Source organism: Melanotaenia boesemani, chromosome 10 (genome assembly GCF_017639745.1).
Source record: "Melanotaenia boesemani isolate fMelBoe1 chromosome 10, fMelBoe1.pri, whole genome shotgun sequence".
Classification (NCBI taxonomy): Eukaryota; Metazoa; Chordata; class Actinopteri; order Atheriniformes; family Melanotaeniidae; genus Melanotaenia; species Melanotaenia boesemani.
Window position 1 is genome coordinate 2,718,305 of NC_055691.1, and position 24,070 is coordinate 2,742,374.

The window sequence follows — 24,070 nt, forward strand, 5'->3', positions numbered from 1 at the left end:
GCAGCTAATGAGAGAAGGAATCAATCTAGTCTTCTTCAAACAGATCCTCACCATGTATCTGAAGAGCTTCAAATCATATTTAGTGACAAAGAATCTGATGGTGTGATCTTATGAATCAATAAATCCAGCACTGGTTCTCATACTGCCTGATTTTGCCTAAACTGACTTTTGTTGTGGATTTTGAGATGTCTGTGATACTAAATGTAAGATTTTGGTCACTCATACCTAAAACCTCTTAAAGTAATTTTTACCCTGTAGAAAACTGTAAAATGCTGCAGTCATCCATGGCACCACAGTGTTCTTCATTTCCCCCCCTCTCGACCAAGGACGGCAAACGCCTGATTATTTTAAATCTTATAAGGTTATCCTATAAGATTATCCTGTGGTTTGAGGTGTGTCACAACAATCAGTTCCAGTTCTGAAAGAGGTCGTGGCCAACAAAATGTTCAATATTTACGACCAAAAATCTTCACGTGTGAAGAAAGCCGACGTCTCCTGAGTTGGTCACGTCACAATCCACGTCTCCACTGCGTGGATTGTGACGTGGAACAGAATGTAGCCAATCAGAAAATGAGCTGACTGGGTAACAAGGAAGGAAATAAAGTCCGTGTTCACGCTGTATGAAGTCTGTTATTTATTTCAGTTCTGGATTTTTCTGTTAACAATATTTGCAAGACCACTATCATTCCTTTGTCTGCTATATCCTCTACCATGCTGGGTGTTGTGTTTTCCGCTTGTTAGTATGTTTCTTCTTTTTCGTTTTTTACCAGTTGTTGCTATGGTTCTTCTTCATTTTTGTTAGCTCACATTTGATCATGAAGGATTTCTAGCTCGGAGGACTAGATTGGTAACGAGACAGCATAGTTATGTATGTGTTTTTCTGTGCCAGGAGCACACCACCCACAGTATGATAAAAACTGTTAAATAATAATTTTAAATTTTAAAAGTGCTTTATCAAGGCATTCAAAGTGCTTTAAAATGTGTATCCACTATTCATTCACATACTGATGGCAAAAGCTGCCATGCAAGGTGCTCAACCACGACCCACCAGGAGCAATTAGGGGTTCGGTGTCTTGCTCAGGGACACCTGGATATGAGCTCGATGGCTGGGGATCGAACTGGCAACCCTTGGGCTGCAGGACAACCACTCTCTGAGGAACGTATCCAACATATTTTTGAATCATTGACACTATGAAATATGGCAGTTCTAAAGGAAAAAGTTGGTCCAGCCCTGTATTAGAAGATGGTCTGATAAAGTTGAAAGTTGTCATTTGTTGTGCAGAAAGAAGTTCCCTGTAGCAAAGTTCCCTCATGCCTTAGTCACATTTTTAACACAAGTTTAACAGTTTCAAATAAAAAATGTTAATAATTATATGAAAATAAACACAAAATCTTACCACAGTTGCTGATGTTCATATCCTGGAGTGGTATATTCGTGCCGTTACTGACACAGTATAACTGCTGGCTGCTAAGTCCCACCTCTCCTCTCTGTTGCCATAGCTGCAGCCAGCGAATCTCACAGCCACAGGTAAACACCACCTCCTCTAAATGCCTGGAAACAAGAACATTAACATCATCATAAGCAACATGTAACATACAACATAACATAGAACAGAAAAATGTCCATAGAAACATTGCTTCCATCTTCTGCCGCTTATCCGGAGTAGGGTCACAGGGGCAGCTGCCTAAGTAGGGAAACCCAGACTGTCCTCTCCCCGGCCACGATCACCAGCACATCTAGGGGGATCTCGAGGAGTTCCCAGGCCAGCTGCGAGATGTAGTCCGTCCAGCGTGTCCTGGGTCTTCCCCGGGACCTCTTTCCTGTGGGACGTGCCCGGAACACCACACCAGGGAGGCGTCCAGCAGGCATCCCGACCAGATGCCCGAGCCACCTCATCTGGCTCCTCTCGAGCCCCTCCCGGATCACTGAGCTTCTCACCCTATCTCTAAGGGAGAGCCCGGCCACCCTGCGGAGAAAACTCATTCCTGCCGCTTGTATTTGCGATCTTGTTCTTTCGGTCACTACCCACAGCTCATGACCAGAGGTGAGGGTAGGAACATAGATCGACTGGTAAATAGAGAGCCTTGCCTTTTGGCTCAGCTCCCTCTTCACCACAACAGACCGATGCAGAGTCCGCATCACTGCAGACGCGGCACCGATCCACCTGTTGATCTCCCGCTCCATCCTTCCCTCACTCATGAACAAGACCCAGACATACGTAAACTCCTCCACTTGGGGCAGGACTCATTGCCAACCTGGAGAAGGCACTCCACCCTTTTCCAGCTGAGGACCATGGTCTCGGATTTGGAGGTGCTGATTCTCATCCCAGCCGCTTCACACTCTGCTGCGAATCGCTCCAGTGAGAGCTGAAGATCAAAGCCCGATGAAACCAACAGAACCATATCATCCGTAAAGAGCAGAGACCCAATCCTGAGTGCACCAATCACGATCCCCTCAACACCTCGGCTGCGCCTAAAAATTCTGTCCATAAAAGTAATGAATAGAATCAGGGACAAAGGGCAGCCTTGGCGGAGTCCAACCCTCACCAGAAACAACTCTGATTTACTGCCGGCGTTGCGGACCAAGCTCTGACACCGGTCGTACAGGAACCAGGCAGCTCGTACAAGGGGGTCTGGCACTTGATACTCCTGGAGTACCCCCCACAGGAGTCCCCGGTCAAACGCCTTCTCCAAGTCCACAAAGCACATGTAGACTGGTTGAGCAAACTCCCATGGCCCCTCCAAGATCCTGAGTATAGTTCGACTATCTGACGGACCCTCCTCTCTAGCACCCCTGAATAGACCTTACTGGGGAGGCTGAGGAGTGTGATCCCCCTGTAGTTGGAGAACACCCTCCGGTCCAGCTTTCTGAAGTCTGCCAGTCCAGGGGAACTGTCCCCGATGTCCACGCGATGCTGCAGAGGAGTGTCAGCCAAGACAGCCCTCCAGCATCCAGAGTCGAGCGGACCTCATCCATCCCCAGGGCCCTGCCACCGAGGAGCTTTTTAACCACCTCAGAGACCTCAGCCCCGGAAATGGGAGAACCAAGACCAGGGTCCCCAGATTCCTCATTGGACGTGTTGGTGGGATTGAGAAGGTCTTTGAGGTATTCCCCCCACTGTCCCAAGTCGAGGTCAGCAGCCCCCCCATCCTCACTGTACACAGTGTTGGTGGAGCACTGCTTTACGATACGACTACAACGATGATACGACTACAAAGTCGATCATCGAACTGCAGCCTAGAGTGTCCTGGTTCACGTCCATAGAGTTAGCTTCCACAGCCGAGGATGAGACCGCCAGGGTCCCCACCTCCGGCAGCTGCCCAGCTCACACTGCACCCAACCCCTATGGCCCCTCCTACAGGGGCTGTCATCATAGGGGTGCTTTAGAAACATTGCTGAGTTAAATGAATGTGGGACATGTTTGATAAGACATTTTGCTGATGCCAGCTGTTTTGAAGGTGTATTCTTCGTCTCTCTGCTGAAGGTACTTAATGTTGCTGCGATGTGTATTGTTAGAGTGAAGTACTATTCTGGCTAATATGATCTAAAATGTTGAATTACAGATATAAAAACAAGACAAGAGAAATGTAGACTGCACACTGAATGGGAAGCTTAATATTTGGACACAAATAGATAGTTAGGACCTGTAGCCTGTAGCCTGTAGCCTGTAGCCTGTAGCGCTGCCTCATTTCTCTCTTTGGCTCTGCCTGCAGGGACGGGATGGCCATTGGGCATTTTTACGGTGGGCTGACACATTTTTATGGGTCGACACTTTTTTTTTATTGGTCTAACTGGTCCATAAAACTGTTGTTTTGTTATTGTTTATTATATCACAATATACATTTTTATATTATTTAATATCCACTTAACACATTTCTTCTTTTATTACAACATTGCATGTCGCCAAAATGTGCAACCCAAATATTAACGCTGTGTACAAAATTTAAAATATCAAGCGATATTTACAGTATTGAATGATCTGGATTGTTTCATTCTTTCAACGTAAGAAGGCGACAAATCTTTTCAAATTGCTCAAATTTGAATCAATCAATGAATCAAATTCTCTAAAATCTCAAACCTTTCATTAGCCCACTTAACAGCAGGTATTTTTTTTTCCTTTTTTGCCATCTTAATTTCTTCATGTATTTTTTTCTATATAAATTTGTGTTCCTTAGTGAGCTAATCTTACGTCTCTGTATTGCCTCTTTGTCTTTTCTGGGTTTTTTTCTGTTTGTTTGTTTGTTTGTTTTCTGTTTGTTTTTTTATGGACCAAATTGTGAGTCTGAAATAAAGGATTGAATTGAATCTAACAGAATCTAATTGAACTGAACTGAATTTAATTGAATATGATCCTAATTCATCAACACATTCAAACCACAAGCCTGGTTCAGTTTCTTGGAGCTAAACTTGTGTTTAGGTTTAGTTAAAGATAATATTATAAAATATATTATATATAATATATATTATTAAATGATATTATATATAATATAATACAATTAAATAAAATATATTAATTAAATCATTAATATAATATAATTAATAATATAATATCATTTTTATTTGCAAATTTTCTCTAATATGTCCCTTTTGATAGTTTTAAGACTAGAAAAGACCTGAAGTGTGGCCAGTGCTTAGTTTCTGGATCACAACTGAAACAACAAACCATTTTCTTGTAGGTACACCATGAACAATGCCTGTGCAGACAACAACTTACAATTCTGAGAGCTGCAGAGGTTTGAAGATGTGCCAGGATAGTGCTTTAAGCAAGGGGTTCTTGGACAAATCTCTGCAGGAAACAATGACAGATTAGATCTACATGACAAAAGGAACATGTTGAATCCACTTGATTTATACTGCACGTCTAGCAGAACTACAAATGAAGCTTAAATCCTTATCCAGGTGAATGAGAGCTAATTGCTAGTGCCTGCTAGCTTGAACTACTACTTGAACATGGCTGGGTAACTGATGGTAGCTCGTCACCAGCTCGAATATCACTGGCCACTGTCGAGTGGATTGCTTGCTCGGCCCTGTCTGGGTTGATTCTGGTGTCTGATGCTCAGCTGGTAGCTGCTCACACCTGCTCACTCACCCTGGGAAGTGTTCTCTAGCTGCTGCTCTGCTTTGGCTGCTGTCTTCTTACAGCTTTTACTTCTCATTTCGTCCATTTCCCCCGAATAGCTGTATAATCCAACCATACTAAACTCGGGAGTCAATATTTCTTGTGCAAAAACCTGGTTGCATGAAAAACGTGTTTGGTCTAGCCTGCGCTGCCTGAAGAATTTAACTTTACATGGAAAACCAGGAACTAAAACATTTTAGCTGTCAGGCTGCTGGAAAAAGTTTGTGAATACAAAAACATGTGCATGCATATTTTCTTTTAGCTTTGGATGATGTTGAGTGCCCAGCTGATAGTGGTCCTCTGGACAGATCCAGTAGTCTTCTCGTCATGATAACCTTCGGTCACTTTGTTGTCTCTTTGATTAATATTCTCCTTGTGTTATGGTCTGTGTGTTTGGTTTAGCTTTACTGTCCGGCGGGTTCATTGTCCTCTCTGGTTTCCTGTTTTATTTTGTAGTTCCTTTCCTGGTGTGTTGCATTCTGTTATAGTTTCCTGTTCATTAGCTTAACTGGTTTTATTCGAATGAATGAATGAATGAATGAATGAATGAATGAATGAATGAATGAATGAATGAATGAATTAATTTATTTATTGTCATTGCACAACAATTGCATCAATAACCATTGGCAGTGAAATACTTAGATCTCAGGCTCTAATTATTAATTGTTAATTAACTCCACCTGCATCTCGTTGTGTTCCAGTCATTTACCCACTTGGTTTCAGTCAGATCATTCATCGTGTTTCCCTGTTGTTCGTCCTAAAGTCTCTGCTTAGAATTAAGACTTTGTTTCTGCAGTCCATCTGCCTCTTGCCTCTGAGTCCTGCATTTGGGTCCACTTCCTCCTCGACCTCCTCGACACCCTGTGAAGTCTGTGAGTTTTGGTGGATGTCCTTTCTCTTCAGGCTTGTTGTAGCGTCGTATGATTTCCATTTGGTGATGATGGATTTATTGGAGCTCTGTAGAAAGTTTTAATGTTTCATATGTTTTTTCATAACCCAGCCTTAATTTGTTCTTCACCACAACTTTATCCCTGACCTGTTTGGAGAGTGCCTTGGTCTTCATGCTGTTTTATGCTCTGGTGCCTTTCAGATCAGATGGAGATATACTGAGATAATATGAGACTCAAGATGTTTTGAGTATTTTATCTTTGACATGTAGGAATTAATCCGGATCAGTCATGCTGAGATGTTGTCCAGTGGTTTTAGGCTAACTGGCGGATGGGGAAAGATTTGCAGATAAATGTCCGTGTCTAGCACCAGCTCCATTCTTCGAACATTGCTGGTAAATATTTGCATTGAGCGCCTTCGGTGGTCTTTTTATCTTCATCTTGTTGTTGTTGTTACTATAGCAACACTGAATGTGTTGCTTTTGCTCAGAACAGCTTGAGTTGTTAGAAAAAGGTAAAAGGTTATTGATCTGTCTGTTCATTCATTCTTAGTGAACATGTAGTTCATTTATGTACTTACATGTATCGTAGCTCAGGATTTTTGGAGAAAGCATGAGTCTGGATGGTTTGCAGTTTGCTCCGTGTAATTGTTCTATAACAAACACAAACATAAACACAAACAAACAGACAGAGAGAGAAAAGACAAGAGACATTAAATAAGTTTTAGCTGTAAGTATTGAACAGGAACTGAAGATGAGAGTGATGAAGGAGACAGGACCCTGCTGCAGGCTGGAGACAGTCCAGGACATAGCCATAGGGTGGAAGATGCAGATTTGGCATAACCAGGTGGTGGGATAATACACAGGTTCAGGCTGGAAGTCCAGTCCTGGTACCGGACTGTTTTCAGATAAAACGTAACTCTGACTTATGAATCATTCAGGCAGCAAAAAGGCTGCAAACTCAAAGGATGAACCAGTGTTGTAGAAACATCAAAACTTTAGGCTGCTTATTACTAGCAGACTGTCACAAACACATTTGTTCCCATTTATGAAAAATGCTCCATTAAAAAAAAAAAAACTCCATTCTGAAGTATTTACTAGACTGGGGGTGTTATGGTCCTGGACCCTGCTATCTTTCAGAACTTTATTGAACTGCTTTGGCCATACCCACCTGCAGGGTTGGAGGCTAGCATTGTCTTTCTGTCTCCTCTTCTACATTGTGGGTTTCTCCCTCACTCCTCAGTCATGCAGTTTACTAGGAAGCTGGATCAGTGCAGGTCAGGCTGCCGTCACATTTCTAAACTGCTGGAACACTTTGCTCATGAGATCCAGCCAAGTTTAGAAAAGCAGGTAGACCTTTTAAATGCTGCATAATGGACTTCATCACTTAACTTTCCAACATACCACGAGGAACCTCTATTTCCTCAGAAATGGTTTGAGCCTGAAACATGCTTGTAGTTTAGTGAATGAGCATATATATATATATATATATATATATACACACACACACACACACTCTCTTTCTGATTGGCGTGTACCAGCCAGGTCTGTTTATGGCAACTTTCTGTGGAAACACTGCAACCTGCACACACATGGATGTCTTACTTACAGCCTCTGTAAACCATGGAAAAGCCCCATATCCACTTCCTTCAATGTCTGCAGACCTGTCCAGTTCTCAATGTGTCTGTAGAAAAACAAAAACAAGTTGAAGGTTAGAGAAAAGGAGACTGGAGAATATTTGGTATTTTAACATAATAATATTTTTATGATACTACGTGGTATTCCATCATGTTCCATGCCCTGCGCTTCCCCCATCAGCCATTTTAATATCAAATTTCAGCAGAACTGCTCATATCGGTTTTCACTATGCTGTGGTAGTGATGTGGAAATATACTGAAGTTGACAGAATTTTACATTAAATAAATTTGGAAACATGGTTTACTCTATCACTAATTTTGTCAACTATATATTTATATATTCTCCATGTGCTGATGACACATTCTATGCAGCTCATACATTTATTGCATTATAATAATAAAAAACTACTGTTAGTGGAGCAACTTTCAATATCTTTAGATTTATAATGAATAATACATTTCAAATTAAATATACCTCACAACATTGACATTGTTTTATGACTTTAATGCATTATAAACACATTTATAAGCTGCTGCAACAGATTTATGATTTTTTATATATATAAAATCATTCTTGAAAACATGAAGGAATAGCTTATGGATGACTGTAAAACATAGTTTGTCATGATATCTCATTTTCACAACATACAGGATAATAACAACATTGTGGAGGTTGCCGTAGCAACAGATATGTTGTGTTTTTTCATGGTTCTGCCTCCGACCTTTTTCTCCCTGCATCTGGGACCTCACCTCCACCGTACAGTTACACCTCTTCTATTCTCACAAAAGCATCGTGAAACGTTTTAATGACATGAATAATATAGTTCTTCAGCTGTAGCTGTAACCTGCATTGTTTCAGTTTTGTGTATTTATCATGACAATCAGAGGAGGGTTTTAAAATTATTATTAATATTATTATTATTTTAAAATATATAGTTCATTTGTCAGGGACCATCTTCAGTAAACGGTTAACTCAGACCAGACTGAGTATAAACGGTCCCAGATTATAGTTTATTGCTTGTTTTTATCTACAGTCCCTGTGGCAAAAGATTTGAACTAAAAGGTAGAAATAAATAAAGATGAGAACATTGTAATAAAAGAAGTTAAAATAGATTAATAATATATGTTACAAACATGCTTTGGCATAAAGTGCAAACTCATACGGTGTCAATAACATATATATTATTAGATATTAACATATTATACTACAAATTATACAATGCAAAAACATGCATTAATGGTGACAAAAATACATACAACTTATACTGCGAAAAAATGCAAAAGAGGCAATAAGGTGTCACAAAAAAAGCTGACAGGTTTGATTTTTATAAAAAAAAAAAATCATGTTTTGTTTCTGTAGAGAAAATTCTGTAATTAGTGCTGGTAGTCAAGTCTGTTAGGAGCTGGTTTAATCTCTAATAGCTTTATAAGAAAATGCAACTGGATGTTTTAAAGTTAAAGGTCCAGTGTGTCAGAATTACTGACATCTAGCGGTAAAGATGGGCATAGCAATGGCTTCAAATATCTGATGAATTACTTCAAGTATTGTTTTAAAATAAACAAATATGGCAGCTGCCATGAATGTGGACCCCCATCAACTATTAATGGGTCATTCTAGGAGGATAAAGTGATCAGACACCAATAGAAACACAGTTTTAAGTGATATATTGCATTTTTCTGTCATTGACCTTTGATTTTATTGATTATTATTATTGGGATGTGTCGTCTAAAGAGTACACAGAGCAGGGACAACAATAGGTCACATGATGTCTTTCTGATAGAAAGAACTAAATCAAATAACAGCTGTTTTCCCGGTTGTTTGGAAATCAGATAATAGTTTGTCTGATTGTTTATTTTAGTGGCGGAAACAATAATAACTGTTTTTGTTTGTTTGTTTGTTGGTTTGTTTTTGACTTTTTGTTTGAATAAATAATAACGTACACAGCTCATTCATTAGAGGTCAATTCTGTCAGCATAAGTTATGGATGTGAGGATAATAATAACAACCATGCAGCGTCCAGCCCGAACAGTGAAACCAGTGCATGGAGCCAAACGTAACGCGGACAGGACAAAGAGTGGAGGCCTTGTGGTTCAGTTGACAGTTGTCATCATTCTCCAGTAAAGTCACTGAACTTGTAGTACGAACTGAAACAGTAGATGCTCTACTGTTTGTGTGTGACTCCTTTAGTGTAACCTACAAACGCTTGTTATCCCATATTACATGCAGTCTGAAGGCTGTTTTCACTGATAAATCGATACCATGTAAGTGATAAGGAGGGAATGTGTCCCTGAGAACAGAATCTATTTAATTTAATCGGCCTCACACAGTGGGAGCAACACGCAATGAGAGCGATCAAACATTAGAAAAACGTCATACTTTGTTTTTTTTTTTTTACATTTGTACACACTTTCTGTGTTCATAACTGTAAATGAACACACATGAGAACGATGCACACGTACAGACAACATAATATACCACCAATAATTCCAATAAATGAACATTTATTCACACAGAGGTAGTTGAAAGATGACAACAATGTCATTAAATATCAAAATAACCAAAATAATCACAGCAGGCGTGATAAAGAAAAACCACGAGGGACCAAAGTTATCTTTCTTCTCCCTCTGGGTTGTTCTGAATAAAAAAGATTATCTAATAAAAATCAGTAATTACATTAAAATCTGACCTAATTCTGTCCACTGACACGAGACATCCTTCTGATCTATCTGTAATCAATAATTCCAGATATAATTGACATTCTCAGACAACATTAGTCCATTAGTGATAAAAATATCGACTAGCTTTTCATTGTCATAATAACATTCTGATATTGACATCAGCACAATATTGATCCTCATCTATTGATGTTCTGTCATAATGTATTTAATGAAACGCTATACTAAATGCAGATGCATGAAAATCTGGACGTATATTTAATGTTATTTGGACAGTCCGGCCTCACAGAAGCAGAGGACGTGACTTAGATGGTCAATTTTGGCCCTTCTGATACTTTGATAATAATTCATATCATATGATACTTATGTACAATAAAAATATGACAACTGTATTATTATATAATATTTAATATATTTATTTCAGTATTGCTTTCTTTTCTTTTGAAAAACAGCTGTTTGTACTTAACACTTAGTTTCTTTAAATTTTATATGAAAACAAAATAAAATACAGTAAGAAGCTGGACAAAAATAACAAAGAAAAAAACTGAATGAAATAAAATGCAGTAAAATGTTTTATAAATTAATAACAATTAACAAATAAAAAAATACATATGAATTATATAAAATAAAAGCACATTATAGCAGAAATAAAAATAAATACATAATTAAAATAAATAAAATTTAAAAAAAAAAAGTTTTTAAAAAATTAATTTATTTATTGACATTTGTCTCCTCACATATAAAGCTCTGAGTGACCAAGTTCCATTGGACCTTACAGATCTCTTCTAGATTTTCCAACAGAGCCCTTCACTCTCAGACTGCAGGTTTACTTGTGGTTAAAAGAGGCTCTAGAAGTAGAACGGGATGTAGAAACAGCAGTTATCAGACCCTCTCTGTGGAACCAGCTGCCAGTTTGGCTTCAGGAAGCAAACACCTTTAATTCTCTACCTTTAAGAACAACTTTTAAAACTTTCCTTTCTGATAAATTTCATATATGTCTGGCTTGGTGACCCTAATCCATCCCTTTAGTTCTGTTCCTATAGACAAATCCAGGCAAATCCAGGAAGTAGAGAATTGTTCTGTTTTTAACAATGTCAAGAAAAAATAGAAAGGCCGTGCACAGTTGTTTTTAACGTTTGCTACGCTAGTTAATGTTAACAGACTTTGAGACAAGGGTCTGCGGTCTTCCTGAGAGTAAATGATTTATTTGGGAGATATTGTGAACCAACCAGAAAATAAAAATCATTCAGTAACTAATCACATAAACAGGGTCCTGCAACCCGAATTATTATTATTATTATTATTAATATTATTATTATTATTAGTAGTAGTAGTAGTAGTAATAGTAGTAGTAGTAGTAATAATAATAATAATAATAATAATAATAATAATAATAACAATAATAAATGTTTTGGGGATTTGATATTCTTCACTCATATACGTTGTGGTTGTGATTCGACTTTCAGGTGGAGCCTGGCTGTTTCCCACATAAAGCTGGACTTTGTGTGTGAAGCAGCTGGATCTCTGTCACCCTAACAGGTCAAAGTTCAGCTCGGACACCGAGGACTCTGGGCTAAACCATCATTCAGCAGCTCTGTGTTCACTCGTCTCACTTCTCTAAACATGGACGGAAGGACAAACTCATGGAAACAGAAAACTAAGGAGACAAACAACACTGAGAAAACAACAACAGTAATCTGGCAAAGAACAAACTAGACCGGGAGAAGATAAACTGACAGACCGATGACAAGACAAGGAGCAGGAGGGGGTCAGAAACTAAGAACTCGGTGTAATAAGGCAGCAGGAAGTAAACATCCGAAGGCCTGAAAGGTACATTCATGTTGTCAGGTAGTCAGTGGTACATATTTCTATTATTTCTTCTAAATATTAGGGTATAACATCAGGAGAAAAACAAAAGAAAGAAATGGTACTCATAGATGAAGGCTTTCTAATGTCTGAAACATTGTCTTGCTGTGTGTTGCTGTGATGCCGGTGTGTTGTGTGTTCTGCAGAGCAGGAACCTGCTGGAGAGCAGCATTAAACTGATTCAGGCCCGATTGTTCCTGCTAGAAAATCTGAAATAAAAACAGATTTCAATAAGTGACTACATGGTTGTGAATTTTGAAGAAAGAAAAAAGTTCACGTGTAAACTAGGATTTAACACATGCTTAGCTCATTTTTAAACTTGTTTCACATTATCCTCGTTTTCCTGAGATTCCGGAGGAGCGGTCATCCTAGTTAGAAGGCTGGTGGTTTGATCCCAGGTTTTCCCACATATTGAAGTTTTTTGAGCAAAGCACTGAACCCACATTGCCTCTGGTATGCTCACTGCTGTGTACGTGATAGAAAAAAAGCAGTATTTCCTTTTGTGCTGTGCTGGGGACAATTCTTTCTTTTAAATCAAGGTACAAGACGGCCAGCAAAGGTACAACACTGGTCTTTATAAGGTACAAACTGCCAACATCCTGCTGTTTTACCCTCCCCAGTACTCATTGTATCTGTATTACATCCAGGATACTTAGGATAAACACTTGGGGTTATAAGTTAGGATTTTAGGGAATTAATTTTTGCTGGAAATATCAGCTACCTTGTTTTATTTTTTCAAATGGAGAACTCATACCTTGAAGGGAACCGTATTTTAAGATTTCAGATTTCACTGGCTGCAGCCAAAACCAGCTGTAGCCCATCGTTGTCTTTAATTAATTTCTTTTAGAATATGTTTTGTTTCCTGCGGTGACCAGAAAGTGAAAAACTATATTACACTGAGTGAAACACTTTTACATTTTTGCGATACAAATTTACATCCATTGAAACAATTTTGCTGGTTTACAGAAACACAATTACAAAGATAGGTGTTTCACCAAAATCTGTGACCCATCTGAATCTAGGACTGCAGGTGCGTGTCTGCACATGCGTCTTAGTAGACGAGCAAAGTCTTGAAAACACTTTTATTGAAGTCTGATTTATTACAGTGCAGGTACAGTAAAGTAACACATTCTGATAGCTATCAGAAATGTGTTTCCAATAAAAGTGTTCAAGACTTTGCTCGTGTTCTAAGACATGCATGCAGAGAAATCTACACTATCACTTCCCTGTGGTCACAGATTCTGATGGATCACAGATCTTTGTAATTGCGTTTCGGTAAATCTGTAAAAGTGTTTCACTGGATGTAATATTGTTTTGCACTTCCCGGCCACCATAGTTTCCAGTTAGTTTCTGGTGTAAAAAGCTCAGAGTTGTTATTGATAATCATGTTATTACGGTGAGGTTATTTGTTTGCTGTGTTCTCATGGTGCACATTTGCACATTTTTATAGTTGGCTTGTGGTTTTCTAGTTTTTCTAGCTATTTTGGAAGACTTTTTTCTGAGCTTATGCAGCAGGAATGCCAAACAAACGTTTTTGCCTGATGATGATGTCATCTAGTTTTGGGTATGAGACAACTGGAATGTCTCAGGACGAGATTAGTCCTGTAGCTTTTCCTACCTGTAAATACCCAATGGTGCTGAAAACATTCCCTCATGACTCATGACAGGTATAAATGAAGTGTTAACAAGATGGCTCATAAGTTATGAGCCATCTTATTAACACTTTTTCACTGCACAAAAGTGAGTTCATGAGAATCATTTAGTAAAAATGTGTTTGAGAGTCAAGAAACTCATTTCCATCCATGTCTGTAGTCCAGTAATGTAGATGCAGAATTCTTTAACCAGTCAAAAGGAAACTATCAAAATGCTCCTGGTTTGTATTTCAGTGTTTATAACTTGCTTGAATTCGGATTATTATTATATTTACTTCATTTGAATTATGAAAAATAATTTTATCCAAAGATTTATTAAAGGAAAGGCTGAAGGAGAATGAGATGTAATTTAGTTTTTTGCTTGTGTGTTTTTAATGGCAGATGATGTTACAGTAACTACGCTGACCTTAATCTGAACAGTCTGATAGCATTTATTAACTTGACCGTTTCAGAGACAGAAGCAAAACTCAGGTTTAAAATTGATCTCTTTACCCTGAAATCAGCTTGTTTTTGTTGTTTGTTTTTGTGTAATGTTAGTCAAAACAGAAAGACTCATTAAGGTGGTCAAGGTCCACCTGACCAGGAAGTACCTGGTCCAAAGGAACCATCTTCATGCAGTTTTTCAAACAGGCAGTCATGTTAGTGCTTCAAATAAAGACAAAATATTTCATTCATCGTCTTAACCTTTCCCAACTGTTATTTGGTGAGAGGGTACAGTCCATCCTGGACAGATCACCCATCCACCACAAAGAGACAAACAACCTCGCTCCTTACAGCCACCAGTTTAAAAACCCATGTTTTTAAACTGTATGAAGGAACCAGAGAGAAACCACACCTGCATGGAGAGAACGTGGAAACTCCACACAGAAAGAACCAGCTCAGCTTCAAACCAGGAACGTTCTCGCCTAGCTGCACCATGCAGCCAGGCAACGGTAGATTTGAGTAAGAACTAGATGATTCAGATGCTGATGAACAGAGCAGAACATCACAGATGAGACGGCTCTGAAAGCTTTCCTCACCGCTCATGATTCAGGGTTTTTTGTTTTTATTTTTGTTTTGTTTTAATAACAAAACTAAAAGAGTCATTTATATTTTCTGACCAGCATGATATCACTGTAAAAGAAATTAGAATAAAGCAACAAACAACAATGAATGTTCCTTCTACTGCTCTGTTCACTACTAATCATATTTATATGATCTAACATGAAACTGATTCAGTACATTTGATATGAGGATTTTTTACACTTTGATGTTCTATAGACTCATTTTAAAACCTTTAAGGATGGTGCAGACTGTGATGTCTCTCCACAATTCTGTATCAAACTGATTTATAAATATTTTCTGTCATCTTTGTCTTGATCATATTCAAAATTTTATAATAAATAAAGAAATGAAAAGTTAAAAATGTGTTTAAGAAATTTTACATGTAGGCCTACCACACACACACACACAAACACGCACACACGCACGCACACACGTATAACAACAACATATAAATCTGTTTCCTTGCTGTGTACATGACAATAGTTTAAGTTTCAATTAAAATTAATTCACTTTTATTTAGCGTTTTTATTCTCTGTATGATTCCATAATTAAATTATTTAAAATATTAAAATTCTACTTTTTACTGAATGATGAATATGTCCCCATCAGACAGTCATTTTTTATTTTTTTATTTTTTTATTTATTTATTTATTATTGCTGAAATGTTTTTTGTTTTTGTTTTCTTCTAAATCTAATATTAAAATACACAGACACCACCAACAGTTAAACTCTGTTTTCAGATGTGTTACGCGCAGCAGCAGCTGAACTTACATGCTGGTGATGTTCTGGAAAAGCTCCTCGATATTCCCGCTGCTGTTCCCGGAGCTTCCTGAGCCTTGGAAGGACAGCGGCGTGAAGAACTGGCTGCTGTCGGACTTATTGCAGAAGATCTCGGTGAGGGAGCAGGAACAGGTGGGCGAACAGTCCGGCAGATAACTCAGGTTGTTGTGGAAGAGAAAGACAAGCAAGACCAGAACCTTCCAGCGGAAACACATCCCGACAGGACGGCGCAAACTGTGTGCGCCAAACAAGCATCCAAACGCATCCATCCTGAAAAGATACAAGTTCTTCTGATTTCTTAACTACTTCCAACAATGCAAATGACTGAAACCCGTTCGTTTAAAGTTCGTTCAGTTCAGAATGTGAGCGGTGTCCTCACCTCATCTCTGTCAGCGAAGCTCAAATGTTAAAGAACATATTCCAGAGCATCATGAAGGGGTCAGGTTGTGATGGCAGTCACCGTACTTTTTTTTTTTCTTTAAGGGAACTTAGAAGAAAAAATGGAGGAAAAACATAGAAAATATTCCAGACAGACTTTGACAACGAGTTAAGCGCGCGCGGGCCTCATCTCCTTGCTCTTCATTTCATATCATCCATTCATCTAGTCATCTCTCTCTCTCTCTCTCTCTCTCTCTCCCTCCTCTTCTTTCTCTCTCTCCGTTGATGTTGCTGCAGTTGCGGACATACGGAGAGACAACTCAATCTGGGGGAGGCAGAGAGAGAGCGCGAGAGAAAGAGACCACCCTGATCTGGGTGGAACCTGATACAAAATCTCAGGTCTATCTCAGCTGCTTTTTGTAAGTCAATAATTAAAAAAAATAAATGAATAAATGTTCCTGGTGTAAAGAGGTTCTGTGGTCTAAAGAAATCTCTGTAGCTGCCTTTTGACCACAAAATCCTGTCCAGGAACCAGGATCTTCTAGGAGGTCCTTTCCTCCAGTGGTCTGTGTTACTTTAAAACTTGGAAATCCAGGTCCAGTCTCACAGACACCAAAACTTTTTCTTATAAAAGCTGCTCACTCTTCTTAGGAAGAGCATGTGTCAGGGTTTACTGACTAGATGAATCATCAATGTACTCTACATAACTAAGTGTTACACGACCTCGGGGTCTGTCTCTCCAGATTTTCTGGCTCTTCCACAATGTTAAAACATTGTATTAAGCTTGAAAAGTGAAGTATACAAATGTTTATGTTTATTGTTTGCAAGACGTTTTCCAGCACTTTGGCCACTATTGTGCCTCATTCACCTATATTATCTTACAAATCTTTAATTTTTATGAAAACCCTCTGTCAGATTCCCGAAATTGTTTACAGAGCAGTAAAAAAAATGTCCTGAAAAGGTCATGACTTGCTGGCGTTTCCAGACAGACACTAACAGTGGTGGGAAGAATAACCAACAGCAAGCCAAAGAATGGCTAAAAAAATAAATAATTATAATTATAATTATTATTATTATTATTATTAATGATAATAATAATAATAATATTGAATTATTCAATTTAATCGATAACAAAAAATGATGGATTAAAATTCTAGTAATCAATGTGTCATTTAACAAGTAAAAACAGGTCAGTTTAACACATTACTTCTGGTCTGCAGCCTATTTCTGATATTTCCTGCCAGTAAATTAGATTACTATTAAAACATGCTTGTTTGATGGCAACAAGAAATCATGGAAACAACAGAGGAAGGAGAAAAGTGACAGAGAAAAGGAAAATAGGAAGACAGCCAAAGAAAATGTAAAAAAAAAAAAAGTGCTAAGTGTGGGATCATTTCAAAATCAAACCAAATACAATGCATTCAGTGTAAGACCAAGCTAGCTTTCACAACTGTACAACTTCAGAGTCAGCATTTTGCCAGCAGGCACCAGGCACTTCAGGCACAAGTAGCAGACTCTAGTTAAGCTACAAGATTGAAAGTTGAAATGAAAATAAAAGAGAATAGGCAGCTCTGCTAATTGTGTCAAATTTGCTGAAGATCATATGGCTGCTACTGGTAATAGCAAGTCAGTGTTTTTTCTTTTAACCTTATCCTCCATGGCATGTTGCTGGTTAAGGCTAACACAAACACAAGCAAGCTAGCAACAACACCCAGGAGATTGGTGGTCTCTACTAAAACAAATAGGTGCTAGCTGTTAGCTGCCACCCACCTTGACGGGGCTAATGTAGTGTGCATCTAACAGTAGCCAGGAACCAGACTAAATGCCACCAACCACCTGCTTTAGTCAGGGGCGCAGCTGACAGCTTGACTTCTTCCCACAACCTGTATTAGTCCATCACCTTATCGTAAGCAGCGGTTTAGGCAGTTTAAAGTTAGCTAAGGGAGCTAACAGAAATTTGTGTTGATACGTGTGTTTACTGGACAACCTAAAGCAGGGGTGTCCAAAGTCAGTTCAAGTGCCGCCGTCCTGCAGGTTTTGGATGTTTCCTGCTGCAGCACAGTGGAATCAGAAAAATTGGTCAATATGTTTAGGCAAAATTGCATAGCACAGAGTTGAGTAGAGCCATTTGATGTAAGTCAGGTGTATTCGAGCTGAAAACATCTAAAACTTAATCCACTACACATCAATTTTAAACAAACTTCCTGACCCCTGTCGAGACTATTGAACCTCACTGACTACCATCCAGTAGCCCTCACATTGCATGTGATGAAGGTGCTGGAAAGGCTGGTCTTAGCCAACCTAAAGGCCCATTTATGCTCAAAGCAGAAGACGAATATGCAGAAGGATGGACAGTTTCGTCCGTCTTCTGTGTTGGTTACATGCGTAATTTGGTTCGTTTTCAGGGACATTAGCTATCCGTCTCTTGATGCACAAGAGCTATACCAACTGAAATCGCGGGGACAGTGCTGAGCAGAATAGCTGACATGTAACCAGTGAAAGAAACAAACCAGAGAAGAAGAAGAGAATCAGGAAGGGGACAAAAAAGCAGAAGAAGAATGAAGGTGACCACAACAACTGTAGAAATTGCACAAGCTTTTGAAAAAAGACTCTAAGTTAATGTTTAGGGTGCATTGGGCAGTTGGAAACTACAACAACTTTATAGTGATGCATTACTGCTGCTAAACAGTGTCTGAAACTGACGTCAGCTCGCAGGAGTGAACTCTGAACCCAGCACTGCCCTCTAGTGGAGGTACTGACTTAACAACCATGGCAACACAAAAGATGCGTGGAAGTATGAGGACTGCGATGTATAACATTTGAAATGGATGTCCCTATTTAAGGGAGCATAAATGGGTCTTAAGACTGCAGGTGAAGGATCTGGTGGACCTGCTACAATTTTCCTAGCAGCTCCTTTTGAGTGTTGACAACACAGTCACCTACCTGCTGCAGAGAGCCCATTTGCATCTGGATGGTGGTGGCATTGCTGTGAGAGTCACTTTCTTAGATTTCTCTGGTGTTTTTAACACCATCCAGCCACTGCTGCTAGGTGAGAAGCTGTGGGGGGTTGGTGTCGATAACTCCATGGTCTTCTGGATTACTGACTACCTGACCGGCAGGCCACAGTTTGTCCATCTGGGCAGCATCCTGTTTGACATGGTGATCAGTGATTTAGGAGCTCCCCAGGGGACTGTGCTGTCTCCTTTCCTCTTCACCTTATACACCACTGATTTTCAGTAGAACACGGAGTCCTGCCACCTTCAGAAATTCTCTGATGACTCAGCTGTTGTTGGGTGTATAGGAGAGGGAGGGGAGGAGGAGGACGGAGCACTGGGTTTGTAGAGTGGACTGGCAGGAATCACCTGCATCTGAATGTCACCAAGACCAGGGAGATGATGATAGACTTCTGGAGGAAGAGGACTCCTCTAACTCCACTGAAGATCATGGGGCAGGAGGTGGAGGATGATTGTTGAGACCTATGAGTACCTGTATACAAGAAGGGGATGAGCAGGCTCTACTTGTTCTGGTAAGTAGTTCTCTGTGTATGTTTGTTTGCTGCTTTATTTTGTCTGTTATCTGAGTCTTTTGTCTATCTATCTATCTATCTATCTATCTATCTATCTATCTATCTATCTATCTATCTATCTATCTATCTATCTATCTATATATATATATATATATATATATATATATTGGGAAGAAAACAGAAATTCAGTTCACACTGTTTCTGCTCCTCTGTGTTTTGTGACAGGTTACATTTTTTGAGGACGTGAACTAAAACAATTCAAATTCAGGCTCCATCTTCCTCGTTCAGCAGACTGATCAGCTCTCAAGAATGGATTCTTGTCATGAAGCATTTTATTCAGTTTCCTCCATAAATTTAAACTCTGACTGAGAGACTGAGATCTGGACTGTTTCCTGTCCATTTTAAGTTGATCTGTTTCCTGAAGAAATATCTAAATGCTCTTTGTTCTGTAGAGAGTTGCATCATCAACATCACCCTGAAAAATGGACTCGGCATCACCAAAGGTCCTTTTGACTGCTGAAATAAAAAAAATGCCCATCAGAACATGTCCTTTAGAGGTGTTGCCCTCCATCTCTCCTGGTCGTCCACCTGACGTCAACCCCGTACCATTAATGATGGAGGAAATCTGATGCTTTTCTTCTTCGTCTTTTTATGTTTCATTGAACATGATCCAGATTTCCAGCATCATCTTCCTGTCCAATCAGATTGGTGATTTATCACTGAATATCACTTCCAGTAAATCATTTAGTCCATGACTGCTTGTAGAACATTTTCTATTGTCAGTCATGTTGCTGTGAGTTTTCAGTGTTGATGTTGTCCATCTGTATATTTCCCTTACAATTTTGTTTGTTCTTGCTCCAAATGTTAGACCCAGCTGTCTGGGAGCAAACACCATCTTTCTCCACACTCTGGCACATTCACAATAGAATAGTCCAGGAAACTCGGTTTGATTGGGCAGAGATTTCGGAAAAATTTCACACCTTCCTTTGGTTTGGTTTACTGGAAGTGGACCAGGGTTTGTTTAGAGCGAACCAAACAGCACTACTGTGAATACACATTCAGTGAAATTGCCTTCTTGAGTTTTATTATCCTTTCTGTTGTTTCCACTGACAGCTCTCTTATAGGGACCTCAATCAACAACTGGAACATCATATGTTTGGTTCATGATTACCATTCTCCCTCTTGCAAATGATGCTATACACCAATTTATAAAAACCTGGAATGCACTCCATGAATGTCCTTTTTGAAAAATATGAAGCTCTGCAGGTAACTCTCCAACCATCCAAAGAAAATACAAAATGCTGCAAAGACATAAAAAGTGCTTAAAAGTGAGATAAATTCAAACTCAAGTTTTACTTCTCACACAACTTTTAGAGCTTTTTCTGTGGTGTTGCACTGCTTTAGAACATTATCTCAGGATCAGTGCCTACTGTTGAGAAAGAAAACTGCAGTGAATTTAACACCAGTATTCAAGGTTATGGTGCTGTGTTGACATGGTGACAAGCTACACGTGCTCCACAGCCACAGGTCTTAGGGTCCATCCTGAGAAAGCATAGCATATCTTTTTATTTATATGCTGATGATAGCCAAACATATCTACCCCTAAAAAAGAAAGATGCCTTTTCTCTTATGCCTCTTGTGTGACAAAAATTCAGGGACATCGGAAAATTGCTTCCTCTGTCAACACAGCAGGCTCTTCTGTTGGAAATCGGCATGCAGCAAAAGACAGTCGGGAGATCGAAATGGGATGGCTCCACCTTTGTAATGGAGATTATCAACAGGTGCATCGTGCATAAAGCTGGCGTAGGTATAAAAAGCAATGTACGCCAAATAAAGTCAACTTTTGTGATTTATAAAATCCAAACTTGGCTGTAGAATGTTCCTACCTCTACGAAAACTCTGACCATGGTGTACGCACAAAATCTGGGAAAACAGGAAGCTGCAACACCATCGGTACAGAATAAAATCAAGGAAATGATGAGGTGGAAAGTATGTATTATATAAGGAATATTTACCAGTCAGTAAAAGAAACTGGGAAAAGTAAGCTTCGGTCATTTATTCTGAGATCCAGCAGAGTGGGACAGACTGGAGGTCTAGAAGTGATGCAACGCTTATGAAACAAACAGGAGGTGGATTTCCCTTATTTATTTATTTATTTATTTATTCATTCATTCATTCATTCATTCATTCATTCTTACACAATCCTTTTTTAATTGTCTCAATTTCCATCAAGACAGTCTTCATTTCCTGCAACTCCTTGTCCACTTGTTAATAGCGGTGATGGTGTCCCTCTCCGCCGGCAGGACTTCCTCTGAGGACACATCTGCTGCGGTGCTGCGTGGAGACTCTAGCCTCATCCTCTCAAATCACAGCTGCAGCTCCGCCGACCCACCTGGAACACCCAGAAACTATAAATGAATATTGACACTAAATAAACTGCTACCAGTCTCACATGTATTTGTACATATTTATTTTATACATTAAAACAAAAGACGACATTACCGGCATCATTACCGTCATTTAGCAGGCGCTTTTCTCCACAATGATTTACTGTGGGCTATAGCGTCTTGCCTAAGGCCCCACATGGAAGGTGTTACTGTTCACCCTAATGGTAAATGGAAATGGTAAATGGACGTGTACTGATATAGCGCTTTTCCAGTCAGTTTGACCACTCACACTACTACACACACACACACACACACACACACACATATATGTGGGTGTGTAAAGATAATTTCTTTTTAATTATTTTAGATTACCTTGGGGTTATCATTCAGATTCTACATAATAAATAAAATGACCGGAAACAATTATAGAAATGCAGTTTTTAGTTTCCAACTGTATTAATCCTGTTTTTGGGGGGTATTTTTTTTTTCTGTTTGCTTTTTGTCTTTTCTCTACTGTGTATCACTGTACTGCTGCTGCAGCTATATTTATTCCACTGTGCTTTTTGGCTAAAAGGCTTTGGCCCACTGTCATTCAAATGTCATTAATCAGATGTCATGACTTCTTAATGCACCTATGACCATAATGCATTATGTAGAAATCATTGATTCATAATGGGTAGTTAATGCACTGCTTGTCAACCAGGCTGTGGTTTCATGATGGATAGAAACCAACCCCTCTCTCTAAATCATAAAAAATCATTGTCATCACAAACCTGTGTATTGTAGTGCAGTAATGCTCCTCTGGCACATCTTTTAGATGTTAATGTCAGATCAAGCCACTGTGTTTTTTTTCTCTGTATTTATCTCCTGTAGCTAAAAAAGGTATGTTTTCTGTGTGGTCTGTATAAAGTTTAGCAGTGTGTTCGTGCATTAAATGAGTTGGGGTGGCCCAGGTGAGTGTATGACTCCCAGCTTGACTTTTTGACCCAGTTCGGCCCTGTGCAGTTGATCACCTGTATTCATGGTTCCAGACATTCTTCCTCTAATAGTAATAATAATAAGATTAGATCTATATTGATTAGTTTTAGTTTATTGACTAATTTTTTTGATTTTTTGAAATGTGGTTGTTTTTCTGTGTGGTTTAGTGTCTTGTCTCTATGGTGTCTAGTTTTTAACAATGTTATTGCTGGTACTGTCTCTTTTTTCTTACCTTTTACACTGATGGATAATTGTTTTTTCTTTTTCTTTCTGTTTTTCCTTATACCAGGGAGCCATTGTAAGATCTGGCCAAGGACAACAGATGAAAATTAGCCCTTTGGCTAAATACGGCTTATTTACAAATATGCACTATCCCTGTTAAATAAAGTTTTAAATAAAAATAAATAAAAACACAGTACTTCTCAAGGCACGAAAAACACTTTACAGTGATCTATTATTCATTCATTCCACATTCATACCTGGCAATGGTAAGCTACCTGTGTAGCCACAGCTGTCCTGGGACACACTGACAGAAACATGGCAGCCCATCCACACCAACAGCCAATTGTGAAAAAAACTTAGAATTATAGCATTTTGTAATTCAAAACGTAAGTTTGGCTGGGTCCGGCCTGACGTGCATCACGGTCTGGATCCGGACCAGAGTTAGACTTTGAGAATTCCTGCCATAGAGTATGATACTATACGATATGATATACCATATTTTCCCCATGAAAAAATGTGTCATGAGCTTATGATTAACATTATTGTTATTGTTTATTATTATTATAATTGTTATTATTATCACTACCAGTATCTCAGTATCACCATTATCTTAATTATTGTCATTATTGTCATTATTGGGTGGGACTTTAACGCATTTATTATGATTAAGAAATTACAAAAATAGGAATATGTTAAAAAGAACCGCATTTAATTGTAGTTTGTGTTTCAAACAACATGGAACGTTTATTCTGGTACACAAATTAGTGACACACACATCAGAGCTTGGAAGCTAAATTTAGCAAGTTTTCAGACCCCTCTAGCTTTTCTGTAGACTTTTTCTGGTGCTATTGGAGACTTTTGGAGACAGACATGAAAGTACGCAACATTTACTCATCTCAATGAGCGGCGGGTGCTGCC

The 24,070-nt window shown here is 39.0% G+C and overlaps 1 protein-coding gene across 1 annotated transcript in view; it reads right to left on the reverse strand.

The window, feature by feature from the left end:
• The window catches only part of LOC121647667 (NT-3 growth factor receptor-like), a 35,553-nt gene extending 19,677 nt beyond the window's left edge, over positions 1-15,876 (reverse strand). The window contains exons 1-5 of the mRNA XM_041997304.1: positions 15,653-15,876; positions 7,616-7,690; positions 6,588-6,659; positions 4,716-4,787; positions 1,398-1,552 (exon numbers count right to left, since the gene is read on the reverse strand). Coding sequence (XP_041853238.1) covers positions 1,398-1,552; positions 4,716-4,787; positions 6,588-6,659; positions 7,616-7,690; positions 15,653-15,876 — 598 coding nt within the window. The remainder of the gene's footprint in view (positions 1-1,397; positions 1,553-4,715; positions 4,788-6,587; positions 6,660-7,615; positions 7,691-15,652) is intronic.
• Between the last annotated feature and the right edge of the window lie 8,194 nt (positions 15,877-24,070).